This window comes from Argopecten irradians, chromosome 8, assembly GCF_041381155.1.
Source record: "Argopecten irradians isolate NY chromosome 8, Ai_NY, whole genome shotgun sequence".
NCBI lineage: Eukaryota > Metazoa > Mollusca > Bivalvia > Pectinida > Pectinidae > Argopecten > Argopecten irradians.
Window position 1 is genome coordinate 33,565,166 of NC_091141.1, and position 18,707 is coordinate 33,583,872.

General features: G+C 37.7%; 1 protein-coding gene across 1 annotated transcript; it reads right to left on the reverse strand.

The window, feature by feature from the left end:
* Positions 1 to 8,028: 8,028 nt before the first annotated feature.
* LOC138330160 (N-acetylglucosamine-6-sulfatase-like) lies at positions 8,029 to 18,043 on the reverse strand. The gene is made up of 12 exons (XM_069277579.1): positions 17,789 to 18,043; positions 17,285 to 17,344; positions 12,909 to 13,112; positions 12,484 to 12,549; positions 12,098 to 12,196; positions 11,626 to 11,790; positions 11,099 to 11,181; positions 10,529 to 10,647; positions 9,893 to 9,996; positions 9,231 to 9,443; positions 8,867 to 8,977; positions 8,029 to 8,296 (listed from the first exon to the last, which is right to left on the reverse strand). Exons 1-12 carry the CDS (start codon positions 17,921 to 17,923, stop codon positions 8,051 to 8,053), a joined length of 1,605 nt encoding a protein of 534 aa, XP_069133680.1. The 5' UTR covers positions 17,924 to 18,043; the 3' UTR covers positions 8,029 to 8,050.
* Positions 18,044 to 18,707: the final 664 nt, after the last annotated feature.

The window sequence follows — 18,707 nt, forward strand, 5'->3', positions numbered from 1 at the left end:
TTATTAAATTACTATGGCCAAGAGGATGGAAATGCACCCTAACTTCCTCAGCTCGGACTAACAGCTACGTACACGCAGGATATGTACATTGTACAGCTGCATGGCCGGGATGTAAAGAATCACAATTTTTTATTTTGAAATCAAATAAATAAAAACCTGAATTAACAAAATCAACGACGATCTCTGTGGTATCAGGTGCCTTGCTGCATATACACAGTGCGTCATGAAAGAGTGGCCTTTGATTTCCACTTTCAAGACCAGATGTCGACATATATGTCATCTTTAGTTTAGATGTCAACATCAATAACTGACAAGTCGGTGTCACACCCGAGCATAAACATACGGAAACGTACGGAAACGTATATGGACCTCTTGTTGTTGTGTTAAATGTCATTTTGTCGACATAAATTAAGTCGACTTGACAACATTTAACTTAACATATCGTCATGTAGATGTCGACTTGTTTAGATAATATCACAACTTGTCGTAATTATTGAGTTGTTAACAAGATATGTCAAGATACAGAAAGTCGATTTAGATGTGAGGAATTGAAGTCGTTATAGTTATAATTAATCGTTGAAATGTTATATCGATATAGATATATCGACATGTTGTAGCTTTGTTGACAATGAAATTTTAATTATTATGAAACATTACATATATAAAACTAGATGTCTTAGCCACTCTTTGAATATCAATACTCTTATTAATGTAATTAAGAATAATTTTGTAGTACAAAACTACATGTATAACAGTCAAAGTGACCAATTTAAAAAACAATTTAAATTAGGCTCAAAGTAATGGTAACCTTTATTAGATCTATTTGAGTCAATACCTTTATCCTAGTCTTTCACTTAATCTGTGTTTTAGTCCTTACTTGCCTTTTCTTACCCTGATCTTTTATACTTGTAGTTAACCCTAAACGACCTTAGTTGTCGATGGGCCGTAAAACTCAAACAAACAAACAAAAAATCACTTAAAGATACTCCACCGCCGACAGAGCATAAATGGTATTCTTCATTTGAACAATGATTGGCGTTTAATCATGTATATATATGTCTAATTAACACAAAAAATAATATAAAATAATTTCTTTTGCCTTTGGTGCATGCGCAATCAATACTTCATTCGATATAGGATATAGTGCCACGGAATTTTTTCGGGATGCAAATAATTATTTTTTATATTTTTAACTTGAAGTATAATTAGAACTTCAAACTTTTCAATGGTGGTGTTGGTGTAAAGTAAGTAACTTTTGTAACTGAAGAAAAATATCAAATCGTCTGATCCTGTTTTTGATAGTGAAAAAACACCATTTGTCAGCAGGGGAGCATCTTTAATCTATTACAGTTTATTACAGGTAACTTACTTAAGTTTTTTCTAACCTTTTTTTATTCTATATCATATACTGATTGTTGTTACACAATAGTTTGTATCGCTGAGTAGCCAAAAGATTTTAAGCCCAGTTTTTATCATATAATAGTTTTTTTCTAAACTACAATATTCCTACGTGTGTAATAAAGAAACTTACTCCCTTTCTCTCTCTCTCTTTTCTCTTCCTTCTTATATAATTATTTGTCACTATAGTTACAAAGCCGGTCACACTACTGACCAATCCGACGACGAGGAAACATTTGTTAAATCAGTATAGTGACACGCGCAGGGAGACACATCAAAATGTCCTAAAGACTCTACATTCAAAATTTCAAGTATTAATGTAAATGGTCTCAATAGTAAATTGAAATGTTCTGAATTTCTAGAATACTTTTGGCAATAAGTTGTGATATGTATTACATAATCCAAGACCAATGACGCAGATTCATTAGACATCGAGCGATATACCACTTTTTTGTAAACATAGAAAGTCACTGTCGGTTACTAAATCTGGTGGAATTGTCATATACATTAAAAACGAATATGTAAAATGTGTTTTTCATATTAAAACAGAGTCCAGCCACGTGCCATGGATCAAAGTGAATAGTTCTGTTCTCAATTCGAAATAATGTTCACTAAATTATTTTGAAAAGATCGAAAAAATGATTTATTTACCCTCAGTAATGATGTTAATTGTGTCTGTCTTGTGGAATATTATAATAGTTGAACTGCAAATATTCCTGAATTTGTAGATATAGTTGATAATGTTTCTGAAATATCAGATGTTAACAGAATCCAAGAATTACATGCACCTAAGACAATGTGTTCCCAAGAAAAAGTACATAATAATTATAGAAAGCATTAATTTTATTATACATGTGTGATCGCTGTAATATTTCTATTTCAAATGGAAGAATGAACGAAGATCGTAATGTCGGTAAATTAACTTGCAAAAACACCAGTGATGTCGACTACTGTATAATGAAGATGATTATTTTATTTCCAAACCTAAAAGATTGAATAATAATGCAAGGGATAAGTTTGAAGAACTTGTATCTGCAAAATATCTCTCGATATCTATATAGAAAACATTGTAGATAGTACATGTATGTGTGAAAAAGAATATGAATTAATGAAATTGTTAATAACTTGTGTGAAATATTCGTCGATGCTGCCAAACATGCTTTTGGTACTACCCAATATTCAGACAAGGAGAACATTTATCTCAATTTTTATTTTTAATATTTCTAAACTATTTGGAACATTTTTGATATCAAATTATGATTGTAAAGGCCTGTCGAATTTGCCGGGATTCGAAACTTCGATGAATCGAATTTCTCGCTGTATCGAACTTTTTGTCTTGGTCCCGAATTTCTTCACTATATAAACATTACTAATAACCCATGTATGAATCTCGAACTTTTTTCATGGACCATTTGTTATAGAATCATAGGTGCCGGAAAACTATAATCTGAATTGCAAGTCAACCTCAAACTACAAAGACTGCGTTATTTTTACAAGTGCGTTATTAAATCATTAGTACGGCAAAGATCAGTCGTTTTTGATGTTCGCCGCCGGCATTGGTAGCGGTTTGTAGAATTTACGAGAACATTTATCGAAGTATTTTGTAGGTGTTGTAGCACTTTCGGTTCCCCTTTTTAGTTTCGTTTTTTTACAACGTGTTTTCGTTTTTATATTCATTCCGTAATATTCATCTCTTAGATAGTCACCAAACGAACACTTGTACATCAATGGGGTTTTTATTTTTTAATATTTCTAAAACTATTTGGAACATTTTTGATATCAAATTATGATTGTAAAGGCCTGTTCGAATTTGCCGGGAAAACTATAATCTGAATTGCAAGTCAACCTCAAACTATATATAATGGTATATATACGATACAATCCTATATTAGCAGATTCTGCCGAAGATTTACAAACGCAACTTAATGTATTCAACACACACTAAAGATTTTGGCACCTTAAAGTTAATATTGATAAAACAAAAGTAATGGTTTTTGGTAGAGGGACAGTATCCCAAGACATATGTCTCACCTACAATGGTAATGAGATTGCAATTGTGAAAATTACCCGTAATATTACCTTTGTTTTTTTTATTCTATTGTGTGTATATGTTATGATACAGTATGCCACTGTCATGATGTATGTATACATAATGTATATAATGTTGTGTTATGTATGTCTTGCTATACGTATGCATGCATATGTGCTTGTATGCACGCATGTGTGCTTGTAAGGGTGTATGTATTCAGACATGCATTTACGTGTGTATGTATGCATGCATGTATGTAGTTTCTTATGCTTGATTTGATTTGATTAGTTTAACGTCCTATTAACAGCCAGAGTCATTTAAGGACGTGCCAGGTTTGTTGGTGGAGGAAAGCCGGAAAACCCGGAGAAAAACCACCGACCAGCGGTCAGTACCTGGCAACTGCCCCACATGGGATTCGAACTCGCGACCCAGAGGTGGAGGGCATGTGGTAATATGTCGGTACATCTTAACCACTCGGCCACCGCAGTTTCTTATGCTATTCATGCATAAATATGTTATGCAGGGTAATACCATGTTATGTCACGTTATAAATGTGTATGTACATGTATGTGAGTATGACTAAATATAACGTTCACCTTGATGTCGGAGTGTTGTGTGTGAGTGCGTATACACACGCAAGTGTGTATGTAGAGTCCATCTATGTATAATATGCAAAATGTTTGAAAATAAAATATGTCAAAACAAATTGCTAAATTATGCACGCATAAGAAATTTTATGCTAATGCTAAGAGCAGAACAGTAGAAAGAGTAGAAATAAATAGTGAGCTATTGAAAATATAAATCCTTCGTAAGATTGACCTTAAATTTGAGTGGATACCATCTCATGTAGATATAGCAGGTAATGAAATAACAGATCAATTAGCTAACGAAGCCTTAGGGTCAAATGTAATACATCTTAATATAAACTCGAGTGTCACAGAGGTCATTAGTATATAATTAATGAACAGACTCAAAAGATATGGCAAGATGGTTTGTCGACATTAACTAATAACTGGCTACAAAACATCGAAAATAATGTTGAGTTCAAACCCCAGTTATATAGCTATAATAAAACAGAGGATACAGTTATCACCAAACTTAGGCTAGGTTATACCAAACTAGGTCATAACATCAACGGAATTAAGAAAGAGTAAGTTCTTTTTGTATAAACTGTGGTGAACTGGAAACGATAGGACACATTTTATTAGAATGTAACGTCCATGACGATCACAGGACAACTTCTAAAGACCTAGTAGAACAGTTAGATAAAGTGAAATTTGATATTAAATCTATATTAAATCCTCCTAAACAATATTTGAGAACCATATTTGACCTTCTACCACAGGAGTTTAACGTTCTATAAATAATATATAGTACAAATATATATATAAAAAAATAGTATATATTATTGCCAGAACGTCAACCTCCTATGCTTCTACTTACATATCTCGCTGACATTGATTATATAGATAAAATCTAGGCTACTTAGATCTACACCTTGCCAACAACACAAAAACCCGTCACAACACATTACCATAAATACACAGATATGTACCCAGGTATATATGTAATCATGCAGCTAGTAGACTGTGACCATTCCCTTACTATGATATGCCTAGAAATAGGTCGGGACGGTGGACCTGATTGGCTATCATACTCGTATTATGTATTTTTTTCTTCACGATCTCTTTTTTTTTTTCTACCGCCTTTTTTCTCTCTACCGCCTTTTTTTCATGCATACATCAACAAAACCATACAATGTACCACTAGAAACTAAGCGTGTATCCCATTCAGCAAGCCGTCACCATTTCCTTACTATGGGATGCCTAGAAATAGGTCGGGCGGTGTTCTTGAATGGCTATCACGCTTTGTCTTTCTTTCTCCCTATATCTCAAAGCTATTCATATAAAAATCTATTTTTCTGATGCATCTCTTCTCCTTCTCGTTATAAACATACCAAAACAACATCACATCAGTCATAGCATCCCACGACAGGAAGGTATTGTCTTCCTTAACGAGAGCATGTAGTCCATGTTGATCTACAATAATCACGTTATAAACACCAAACAACAAAACAAACTTCATATATGACCCCTCCCCCCAAGCACTCCCCTATCCCGACCCCAATCCCCACCGTCTTCTACCATACTATTCTTCCTTTACTACTACCCAACATGATTTGCATACAAACCTCTACTTTAGTAGGGCAGACTTGTAGACGATTTTATAAAGTAATCAACAGTCTCCCGAAAAAACCCATTGGTTGTAATATAAAACACTTCACCATATAACCAATTCTTATATTTCTAACAACCCCTGCAGAGGTATAAACACAACCCTTTATCAATCTACCTTTATTTTTTTAATCTTTTACCCCATCTGACACCTTCTTAAGATAGCCAAGTTTCCACTAAAACTATGGCATCTAAGATTCCCACTTTAAAAAAATAAACTTCTACCCATTAACCATCTAAACCTACTTTCGTATTTCCTGGTTTCCTTTACGCTATTTCAAACTGTCCTCTACCACCTCTCTGTCCTTCGGAAGGGACGTTAATTCTTTGTAGTAAAACATTGTAAAACAAGTCACGTGGTTATACTTCATTCATGCCATTGGCCGAAATATGGAATTGTTTTATGGGTAACTAGTGATCACATGATTGTCTCTACTTTCAAATTGACTTTGATTTCTCTTACCCGGTATCTAGTATATATAATTTGGTCTTTTGACGGAGATCATGTGTTATATTTTTTGCTTTTGAAACCTAAAGCAAGTAAATATAAATTTAGAATTCTGCGAATTTAGCCGGGAGTAGCCGATCTTCGCTGATCCTAGATTAGACGGTTAGACCGATTGAATTTTATAGACAAAACGTGGAAATGGCGGTTTTATAACTCATTTCAGTCGATTATTTATAGTGAAGCAGTATATATATGCAAGTCAAAATGATATACATGAAATATTAATAATATTTTGGAGTTTACATATTTTCAAATAAATCAATTTTTCCGAAAATTGGCAAGCAAACTATAACCATATTTGGAAGTAAACACACAATCACGTGATCACTAGTTACCCATAATGCAATTCTATATTTTGGCCAATGGCATGAATGACGTATAAGCACGTGACTTGTTTTACTACGTTTTTACTACAAAAATTCAATGTGGTTCCCGACTTTGGAGGTAAAACCCGAGAGGATTTTTTGCCCTAAGGTTGAACCTGGCCATTAAGACTGTAGTAAAAATTCGTTATTTCTTTACATGTACATGTATATAAGTGTAGCGGGGGATGTAAATTTATATATATGGACAGGGCAAGCTAACAAGTTAAACTGGTTTCCCAATGTGTATTGTGTACCTGTACTGTGATCTTTGTAAGGCTCTATACAAGAATGTACATTATTCCTCGTGAATCTTGCCCTACATGCGTGTCTGTGTTTCCTCTGTCGTGATTGGCTGTCTAGTCTGGGGTATTGGACAAATTTATGGTAGGGAGCCGGATTTTGTACTTAGTCTGTCCTTCGGAAAAGACATCAAATCCGGGGTCCGGTGTATGGTCAGTCACGCCGTCCTCTGATGGTATTCGAAGCCGCCACAGAGTAGGTTGTAGGTTTTGTTAGGTTAATATAGCTTAGGTAAGGTAATGTAGGTATAGACAATTCTGTGACAGTTCAAAATTACAAGGTTATTTATCTATATATTTATTATTATTGTTTTTATTTATCAATTAAGTCAATTAATGTAAGGCACAGTGTTAGTGTTTCTGGCCCAAATAATTTAGAATCTGTATTGTATACAGTAAAGTGCGAAATTGCCTACCTTAATATCCCCATCAAACCCCCTCCCCATTTAGTGTCCTAGGCTCGGTTAAAACCGGAACAAGGACGTTAAGCCCCATCAATTAATCAATCAATCAGACTCTTGTTAGACTCATTTTCAAACACAGGTGCGAAATGTAACAACGTTTAATCAAAGCTCCCCCAAACCCTGATTGGCCTCCCTGTAAGATAACCCTGGTGCATTTAGATGGTTACCGTGTACTGATACTACACTTACATCTACGTTTGTACATTCTCCTTGGAGACTCCTACTGTGATAGTTGTGTCTTTATATTAAATGTTCCTACTTTTGAAGGTAAGTAGCTGTTTCTTCGGAAGGCCTCTATATTATAGTCTGGGCGTAAGTGAAAGTGGGGAGTGAGAGAGAGTGGGAGGGAGTGAGATGAGGCTGAGAGGGAAAGGGAGAGAGAGAGAGAGAGGAAGTGAGAGAGAGTGAGTGAGGATGGTAGTGAAAATGGGAGAGGGATGTGGTGAGGTTTAGATTGAATGGGCGGGACATGGTTTGTAAGATTGGAAGTGAATGGCGCGAGATAGAGAGGGTCAGGGAGGGGTATATTAACAGTAATGCATTCAACTTCAATGACAGGAAGGTATTCAACTTTATAGACAGGAATGCTTTCAACTTCATTAACAATAATGCATTCAACTTCATTGACAGTAATACATCCAACTTCATTGAAGTAAAACAGCATTGCTTCAAATATCACGCGTGCCTCTTGCTGGAAGGCCGGACTTCTCTATATTTGTATGACAAGAATACATTTGCTGAACATTATTTTATTCATAAATTCAGGAACGTTTTTATAATATTAACAATATACATAAATAAATCTACACACTTCTGTTTAAAATCCGAGAGAAGTTCATCATCACTAGGTATCTGTGTACATGACGACCCACCGCACTGGACCAGGTGCGACAAAGTTCTGGTCACGTGGTTGTAAAATGAGGCATTGTTCTTGATGACAGGTGCGAGATTCCGTAGTTCATTTGGATCCAATTTCAGGTCGTAAAACTCTTCGAAATCCTGAAACGAAATATAGACAATACGTTAGTCACAGGTAATCAATGATCGCATTTTTGAAGATGACCAAAAAATAACCAAAAAAGTCGGAATTTATTCTATTTAATTCGAATGAGAATGCGGCCCGGGGATTACACAATGTAACCCCCACCATCAACCCACCACCACCCCACCATCCGAAATTATTTATTGCATAATTAAAATTATCTGCCCTTGTTCCTTGAGGAGACGTCTTATTTTTCGGAGAAAATAACGTAATTCTTAAGACTATATTGCCTGCCGTAGTTTTTCTACTCTCCGCTAAGCTTCGTTCCGAAAATACCAGTATTTATGAGCGCAACCTAGAGGAAAGAATTAGTACGAAGGTAGGGAATCGGCAGCGGAAAAGATACCACGTTCGGAAAAGTCAGTCAGAAGTTGATATATTTTCCGCTACAATAGTAGCTAGGAATCCAGTCTACGTATTTTGTCCAAAATGTAATGACATCAAAAACGGTTCCTATCCACAAGGGAGATAATTCTGTAATATTTAAAGATGGAATAAGAAGTTGAATGCAATGTTTCACACCGTACCTCGTCATCCTCGAGTTGACAGTACTTATAAAACTGTCCCTCCTCTCCGCCTACGATACAAGAGTAAGTGTTGTTCATGGAGTCTTCACAGACACAGGCAGACAGGCAGTTCTATAAAGCACAAATACAGAGCGAGATTTATTAGAAGTTACTATTCGATATGATCTTATCTTGTTATATTAGTTTCAGTAGAACAAATTTTTCAAGCCATGTTTTTTTCATCAGACAATATGAAAGGAACACAGACTTTTAATTAAATTGTTGCCGATTTCTAAAAGCCAGTTAAAGATTGTATTTGGTGGAGGAACGAAATCCAATTCAAAATTTTATTTAATCGACAAACAAAATAAATTAATTGACGTACACCCATGTTTTGATAATCATATTGAGGACATCCAGGAATGATGTCGGTGTGTTCTCCATGGTGTTCAATCAAAATGTAGTTCCGGTCTTGCGCATTTGTTGGTGTATTGGAACGCAGCCTCGAAAGAAGGGACAAACCATCCATATCAGACGGAGGCTGGATGTTTGCAATTTCCAAAAAGGTCGGAGCAAGGTCAATGTTGGTGACCAGATCCTGAAATAAAACAAGGTGATCTTAAATTTTGCAAAATTAAATTGATCTGTCACCCAAATTGTATTCATATCGAATATATAATACAATTTGGTAACTGTACAATGCTTAAATATGCCTTTGCGAACTTAATTGCCCAAACGATGCATTCTTCAGGGTGGCGTTTTTGACCAATGTTTTTCTTGTAATTACACATAAGAGATTGTTTTTGCCATTTGTTAAAGAAACGACATATCTAATATGAAAATTAAGGACCTTTGTTTCGGTTATTATGGTGTTATATCAACCTGGTAGAATTTAAAATAATGACATCGGGCTACGCCCTCCTCGGTTATTATTTATTCTACGCGTGCGATATAACACCATATGGACTGAAACAAAGGCCCATAATTGATATCTATGCTTTATATTATATACGAAAAAATTACCCTAAAATATTTTTACGGTCTTACCTTATTGATCGTCCCGGGGGTAATGCCCGGCCCCCGAACCATAAATGGCACGTGGATATCAAACTGGTAGAGTTGGCGTTTGTCTGATGGCAGTGAAAATTGGCCTGCAATCGAACGATACAAGACTTTGTTAGTAAACTGAAATTCTAAGAGATAAAAAATGCTTGGAGCTGTAATGATCATTAATCTTCTAATAAGATAAACATGAAAGACATTTTCTTGACAGAAAATTAATTGTACAATCGTCCCCTGCCAATGTCAGTGATTAAAGCAACATCAACTTCCCTTCATCCATTGACATGATCGATATTCTTCGGATTACTACCACTTACGTTATACCAACCCCTGGGTTATTCCATAGCAAAAACTGAAGGTAACATAACACACATGTATCGATTAATGGTACACTACTTGACTGTGCGGCTTTGAAATTGGTCTTCGCTATCTCACTGTAATCACCAAAGATGGAAGTCTTTGCATGCCTGCCATTGGTCAGTTTTTTTCACCTGAAGTGCATCCAGTTTTACTATGACATCTCCCAGAGGTGGATATAACGTCGGTGATTATATCACCTTGTGTACCGAAGATATTTAACTAACACAACAAGCTATGTTCAAATTGTCTGGATGTACCTACCCACATGGTAACCGTTATCCGAGGAAAAGAAGATATAGGTGTTGTCGATGAGGCCTTTTGTCGTCAATAGGTTCACAATATTCTCCACCATGTCGTCGACTGATAACAATGTCCGCCATCTATCGGTCATTAAAGTAAAATGAAAAAAATAACATGAATGAAGTATACGGTAGAGCATTCATTGTTTCGGTTATTGCTATGGAACCGCAAATTTAGTTCAATCTTGGAGTCATTGCTACAAGGATGAACCACGCATTTCTGTCAAAGGAATATAATTCGAAGCATTTAACCACGAAATAAAACCTCATGAATATTCCTTTTTGTATTACATTAACGTAAAAATGATAACACACTAAATAAAATACATGTACATTGCAATTTCTACGCTTAATTTTTTTGGTGAAAAAACTCTACAGTACAAAAATAATTCTGAAATCATGACGCAATTTAATTAAGGAAAACGTGTTCACTTCAAATAATTCAAAGTGTCTTTAATTTTTAAAGTAAAATAATTCAAATAAGCATCATTTCCCCCCAAGTTGAATTATCTTTAAAAAGAGTTCTTCCTACCTATCTCTGTATATACTGTCTATATATTCGACAGATTCGTCCAGCATGGGCGTTATCGCCTGCCGTATTAACCAATGTTTGTCCTGAAATAAAAAAGAAAACTACAATATACTATGGACCTTCCTTGCATGACATTATCACACGAACTACCGTAAACTACAATAAAATAATAATGGTTATGAGGATTGACTGTCCTCATGAAACCCCTTCTTCAAACACACCGATCTATCAGAGTTACTTCCCTTCGTTGCATGCTTCAGTGAGATAGCACTATAAACAGGACAAGAGTTTCACTATCACATGGAGACACAATACGAACATACCGAAGTCTCACAAAACATACAGGCATCCAAACACTGAACCCATTTTACACATGGGATACCGTCCCCAAATGACTTTGGATGTAAAACCCAATAAACTTTGAAAACCTCTATTTCACTCCGTCAGTACTGACGGAGTGAAACGAAGAGAAGTAACCCCGAGAGATCCGTGTGACTTAACGGACAAGGTTTGCTATCCATACTTACTGAGCCATGAGTGTTGTATGAGCCGTTCCTTGGGGCCCGGACTTGGCTGAATCGATTCCGATACTGGGGTGCTGGAGTAAAAGGGGCGTGGGCAGAGGGCGTGGCCAACATCATAAAAAACGGAGTTTGGTGGTCAGAGTTTAAAAACGCTGTAGCTTTTCTGTTCTGCAGAGACAAACATTGCATTTATATTTAGTTGCAATATGTTTGCCATTATTGGCATTACTTGAATATTTGAAGCTGTGTTCAAACAAAACTCCTTAAATTTATATTTTGAAAAAAAAAACAAAAAAAAAACCCAACAACAAACCAACAAAAACAAATGAAATGAAAAAAAAGATAGCTTTTCGGTATATATGCTTATGAACTATATCTGATCATCAATATATTGAATTCTTGCTTGCTAGCTTTAACAAAACGCTGAAAGTGCAAAGGGTTCAAAGAACTACGTGGCCATGTACGTATAACTTACAATGACGTCAGTAAAGTAATCCTTGTCGTAATCGTCGCCATGTTTTTCCGCCACGCCATCCACAGACAGGACATAGTTGTAATATTTAGAGTTCCCTACCTGTGTAAAGAACAATTCAGAACGGTGATGTATTAGGGGCAAAGTTAACATTTGAAGAGACTCGTAAATTACATAGTAACAGTTACATATTTTGAAATTTACCTGGGTTTCCGCGTACATTCGCGCCTAATTTTCGTTCTCGCCAACACATTCGTTTTGGGTTGTATAAATTATGAGCTATATGTACGTGTATACCATATTTGTAAAATAGTTGACATCAACTAGAAATTAGAATTCCTGAAGGTCATGTGAATGGAGTAATGCCACCTTGACATAATAAATTTTACCAGTCCGTTCCAATGTGTCCATCCTGGGGGCACGTGCTTAACTCCCCCTGCATGTTTGTTGCCGTACTGAAACAAAATACATTGATATATATATATAAACATACAGTATATTGTCAATTTTGAATACACAAGTTTACTTAAGTTGTAAGAAATATTTACGGCATATGAATTAATGAGGTTATCAGTTTATTACCGCAGCAACGTATTTCAGGCCCCGATTCCATTATATTTCGTACGTATATACATATATCACAGGGACCTAGCACGAATTTCTAACCAACAGTATTTACAATTTGTGCCAAGTCCCTGTGGTGTAGTGGATCTGTAAAATTACAGCCATGGAAAGAAATAAATTCTTATATTATCATAGTTGAACGCAACTACCAGTATGATAACATATACACATAAATGAATGAAACTGGTACCTGATTAAGGTATTTTCCGGCGAAAAACGTTGTGTACCCTTTGTTGTGTAGGTAGGTGGGGAAGGCCCTCACTTCCTGGGTCTGCTGCCAGGCGGGGCTGCTACAGTTACCGTCCAGAGAATTGTTTACAGCCAAATTATTGTGTAGGTGTTTACCGGTGAGGATACTGGATCTGCTGGGGCAGCACAGGGGCGTGTTAACATACTGAAAGAAAACAGCACAGGGGCGTGTAAACATACTGAAACAAGACAGCACAGGGGTATGTAAACATACTAAAACAATACAGCACAGATGCGTGTTAATATACTGAACAAGACAACACAGGGGCGTGTAAACATACTGAAACAAGACAGCACAGGGGCGTGTTAACATACTGAAACAAGACAGCACAGGGGCGTGTTAACATACTGAAACAAGACAGCACAGGGGCGTGTTAACATACTGAAACAATACAGCACAGGGGCGTGTTAACATACTGAAACAAGACAACACAGGGGCGTGTTAACATACTGAAACAAGACAGCACAGGGGCGTGTTAACATACTGAAACAAGACAGCACAGGGGCGTGTTAACATACTGAACAAGACAGCACAGGGGCGTGTTAACATACTGAAACAAGACAGCACAGGGGCGTGTTAACATACTGAACAAGACAGCACAGGGGCGTGTTAACATACAGAAACAAGACAGCACAGGGGCGTGTTAACATACTGAAACAAGACAGCACAGGGGCGTGTTAACATACTGAACAAGACAGCACAGGGGCGTGTTAACATACTGAAACAAGACAGCACAGGGGCGTGTTAACATACTGAAACAATACAGCACAGGGGCGTGTTAACATACTGAACAAGACAACACAAGGGCGTGTTAACATACTGAACAAGACAGCACAGGGGCGTGTTAACATACAGAAACAAGACAGCACAGGGGCGTGTTAACATACAGAAACAAGACAGCACAGGGGCGTGTTAACATACAGAAACAAGACAGCACAGGGGCGTGTTAACATACAGAAACAAGACAGCACAGGGGCGTGTTAACATACAGAAACAAGACAGCACAGGGGCGTGTTAACATACAGAAACAAGACAGCACAGGGGCGTGTTAACATACTGAAACAAGACAGCACAGGGGCGTGTTAACATACTGAAACAAGACAACACAGGGGCGTGTAAACATACTGAACAAGACAGCACAGAAGTGTGTTAACATACTGAAACAAGTAGCACAGGGGCGTGTAAACATACTGAAACAAGTAGCACAGGGGCGTGTTAACATACTGAAACAATACAGCACAGGGGCGTGTTAACATACTGAAACAAGACAGCACAGGGGCGTGTTAACATACTGAACAAGACAGCACAGGGGCGTGTTAACATACTGAACAAGACACACAGGGGCGTGTTAACATACTGAACAAGACAGCACAGGGGCGTGTTAACATACTGAACAAGACAGCACAGGGGCGTGTTAACATACTGAAACAAGACAGCACAGGGGCGTGTTAACATACTGAAACAAGACAGCACAGGGGCGTGTTAACATACTGAAACAATACAGCACAGGGGCGTGTTAACATACTGAAACAATACAGCACAGGGGCGTGTTAACATACTGAACAAGACAACACAAGGGCGTGTTAACATACTGAACAAGACAGCACAGGGGCGTGTTAACATACAGAAACAAGACAGCACAGGGGCGTGTTAACATACTGAAACAAGACAGCACAGGGGCGTGTTAACATACTGAAACAAGACAGCACAGGGGCGTGTTAACATACTGAAACAAGACAGCACAGGGGCGTGTTAACATACAGAAACAAGACAGCACAGGGGCGTGTTAACATACTGAAACAAGACAGCACAGGGGCGTGTTAACATACTGAAACAAGACAGCACAGGGGCGTGTTAACATACTGAACAAGACAACACAAGGGCGTGTTAACATACAGAAACAAGACAGCACAGGGGCGTGTTAACATACAGAAACAAGACAGCACAGGGGCGTGTTAACATACAGAAACAAGACAGCACAGGGGCGTGTTAACATACTAAACAAGACAGCACAGGGGCGTGTTAACATACAGAAACAAGACAGCACAGGGGCGTGTTAACATACTTAAACAAGACAGCACAGGGGCGTGTTAACATACTGAAACAAGACAGCACAGGGGCGTGTTAACATACTAAACAAGACAACACAGGGGCGTGTTAACATACTGAACAAGACAGCACAGGGGCGTGTTAACATACTGAAACAAGACAGCACAGGGGCGTGTTAACATACAGAAACAAGACAGCACAGGGGCGTGTTAACATACAGAAACAAGACAGCACAGGGGCGTGTTAACATACGAAACAAGACAGCACAGGGGCGTGTTAACATACTTAAACAAGACAGCACAGGGGCGTGTTAACATACAGAAACAAGACAGCACAGGGGCGTGTTAACATACAGAAACAAAGACAGCACAGGGGCGCGTGTTAACATACAGAAACAAGACAGCACAGGGGCGTGTTAACATACTGAAACAAGACAGCACAGGGGCGTGTTAACATACAGAAACAAGACAGCACAGGGGCGTGTTAACATACAGAAACAAGACAGCACAGGGGCGTGTTAACATACAGAAACAAGACAGCACAGGGGCGTGTTAACATACTGAAACAAGACAGCACAGGGGCGTGTTAACATACTGACAAGACAAACATAACATACTGAAACAATACAGCACAGGGACGTGTTAACATACTGAAACAATACAGCACAGGGGATGTGTTAACATACTGAAACAAGACAACACAGGGGTGTGTTAACATACTGAAACAAGACAACACAGGGGCGTGTTAACATACAGAAACAAGACAGCACAGGGACGTGTTAACATACTGAAACAATACAGCACAGGGGCGTGTTAACATATACTGTACAAGACAACACAGGGGCGTGTAAACATACTGAAACAATACAGCACAGGGGCGTGTTAACATACTGAAACAATACAGCACAGGGGCGTGTTAACATACTGAACAAGACAACACAGGGGCGTGTAAACATACTGAAACAATACAGCACAGGGGCGTGTAAACATACTGAAACAATACAACACAGGGATGTGTTAACATACTGAAAAAACAGCACAGGGGCGTGTTAACATACTGAAAAAAACAGCACAGGGGCGTTTAAACATACTGAAACATTACAGCACAGGGGCGTGTTAACATACTGAACAAGACAGCACAGGGACGTGTTAACATACTTAAACAAGACAGCACAGGTGCGACTTAACACACTGGAACAAGACAGCACAGGGGCATGTTCACATATTGGAACAAAACAGCACAGGGGCGTGTTAACATATTGAAACAACACAGCAAAGGGGCGTGTTCAAATACCGAAATAACATAGCAAGGTCATCCTCAATATTCCAGGGGTTGTCATCACTGTCATTTTATCAACTGAAGACAATTCAGGAGAAAACAACTGACCAATCCTGTAAAGAGTTCCTTTGAAAATGTACAGAGAGTGAGGCCCAACTTCAAGATCATACAGTGTACTGTTATTTCATACAGTGTACTGTTATTTCATACAGTATACTGTTATTTGATTATTATGTTGTCGCACACTGTGTTTGTTGTTTTCATACAGTATACTGTTATTTGATTATTTTGGTGCACATCAAAGAACCAAACTACGTGTCTCATATGTTGTCGTACACTTTGTTTGTTTGTTTGATTAATTAACGTCCTATTAACAGCTATGGTCATGTAAGGACGGCCTCCCATGCATGTATGCGGTGTGTTGCGTGTATGTTGTGCGATGTGCGTGTTTTGGGAGACTGCGGTATATCCATGTTGTGTCTTCTTGTATTGTGGAACTGTTGCCCTTTTTATAGTGCTATATCACTGAAGCATGCCGCCGAAGACACCAAGCAACACACTCCATCCGGTCACATTATACTGACAACGGGCGAACCAGTCGTTCCACTCCCTGTATGCTGAGCGCTAAGCAGGAGCAGAAACTACCACTTTTATAGACTTTGATGTGTCTCAGAGCATTTAGGTTTGCAATCACATAGTACAGGGATGGATATGACGACAGTGATAGTAACCCCTGTAGTATCCATGATGATGCAGAACATCATTATTCTTTCTATGTGCTTTGGTACTAGAGACTCGCGTTTTTTTTTTTTTGTTTTTTTTGTTTTTGTTTTTGTTTTTTTTTTTTTTGCTCTAAAACAGTTCATGATTGCAAGAAATTTTATCCATCCTATAAGCCTAAAATGATTGCCTTGAGTTTTTTTGTTTTTGTTTTTATCGTAAACACGCATTTGATTCCATTACTGCTGAAAATGTGTTACTTTACATACAAACTGCTCGAAAACTTTCCCTCGACTGCCAATTAAATCACGAGTTTTCTCGATTGGTATCTGAAAAATAAATATTCAGTCATTATTTTTTTTCCATATATTCCTTTTACATGCATGAGATAACACGGAAAGTTGTATTTAATTTCACTCTCTCTTTCAAGAGTTAAATGGGAAAATAGACATTCGATATTAGAATATGTCGGCATTTACATATGTGTACATACAACATACGAAACGATATTTACTGACAGTGTGTTTTTAAATTAATTCATTCGTACACAAGGAAACACAAATCTAGGTTGGATTGTTGAAAAACTTTAGACAAGTGAAATAAACAGGAACAAAAAGGCCCTTATAACTCGGTTATACAGCACTTACTATATAAGGTAATTTTCTGGAGCGACCATCCAAACCGAAAAAACATACCCCTATCCGCCCCCCTCCCATCCCAAATATCAACTCCCTTTAAGGATCTTGATACCCAATGCTCATTGAATCCCTTACCGTGCCTCCTAGCTCCAGATCCTGATCGTCTGTTAAAATAAATACTATATTAGGAGTGGTCTCGGAATGGGCGTGACTCGTCGTCAAGGCAATCGTCCAAATTGCCACGCCCATCCACAAGTTGCAGAGCACCATGATCTTCAAACTCCTTACAGGGCCCCTCCTTGCTGCTTAAATAGATGTTCACAACATTTGCCTATCTATTTCCACACTGAACTTCCTCCGTACAGATAAAGTATATAGGGCACACGATATGTGTATGTAATATTATTCTATTTACCTGTTATCGTTCCTCAACCGTAAATTTTATGTCAAGGTCAAAGTACAGTGCACATATATAAGCATGTATACCGTATGTAGGTAAACACAAACAAAGCCCGGCAGAAATAACATGTGAACTTGAAATTGACAAAAGTTTCAAAGAAATTGACAAACATTATTTGACAACTAATTTGTCGACAAATAATTAGCAGGAGACAGACAAAATACGATAATGGTAGAAGGGAGGAAGAGGAGGAGGAGGAGGAGAAAGAGGGAAAGAAGAATAAACATGGAGAATGATAAGACTCCTTACAAATAAAAAAAAAATCAAATTTTTGGCATTCCTTACATGCATCAGGTAAAAATCAAATATCAGGTCACCAAATATCACAGCATGTATTGTCCTTTTTATGAAATGTGGTGACATATCTTGTCGGTATTTTCGCATTGGCGTAGACAATTGGACAACGAGGCAAAAATAATCCGTCAAAGCGACAAGACGATGAGAAGAAATCGGATTGGCGTCCGTAATTTGTCCCGTTGTCATTGTCGCAAGACAGTAGAACCCAGCCACCATAGTATTGTGAAGAACATATATCGTACATTGGTCGTCGGTAATACTTTTGTACAGTTGTGTGTTAAAGATGCTCCACCGCCG

Coding starts and splice junctions, on each gene's coding strand:
- LOC138330160 (XM_069277579.1), bottom strand. CDS start 17,923: ATGGTGCTCTGCAACTTGTGGATGGGCGTGGCAATTTGGACGATTGCC. Junction 11,182..11,625: donor CATACAACACTCATGGCTCA/GTAAGTATGGAT, acceptor TTTTTATTTCAG/GACAAACATTGGTTAATACG. Junction 9,444..9,892: donor CCCCCGGGACGATCAATAAG/GTAAGACCGTAA, acceptor GTTTTATTTCAG/GATCTGGTCACCAACATTGA.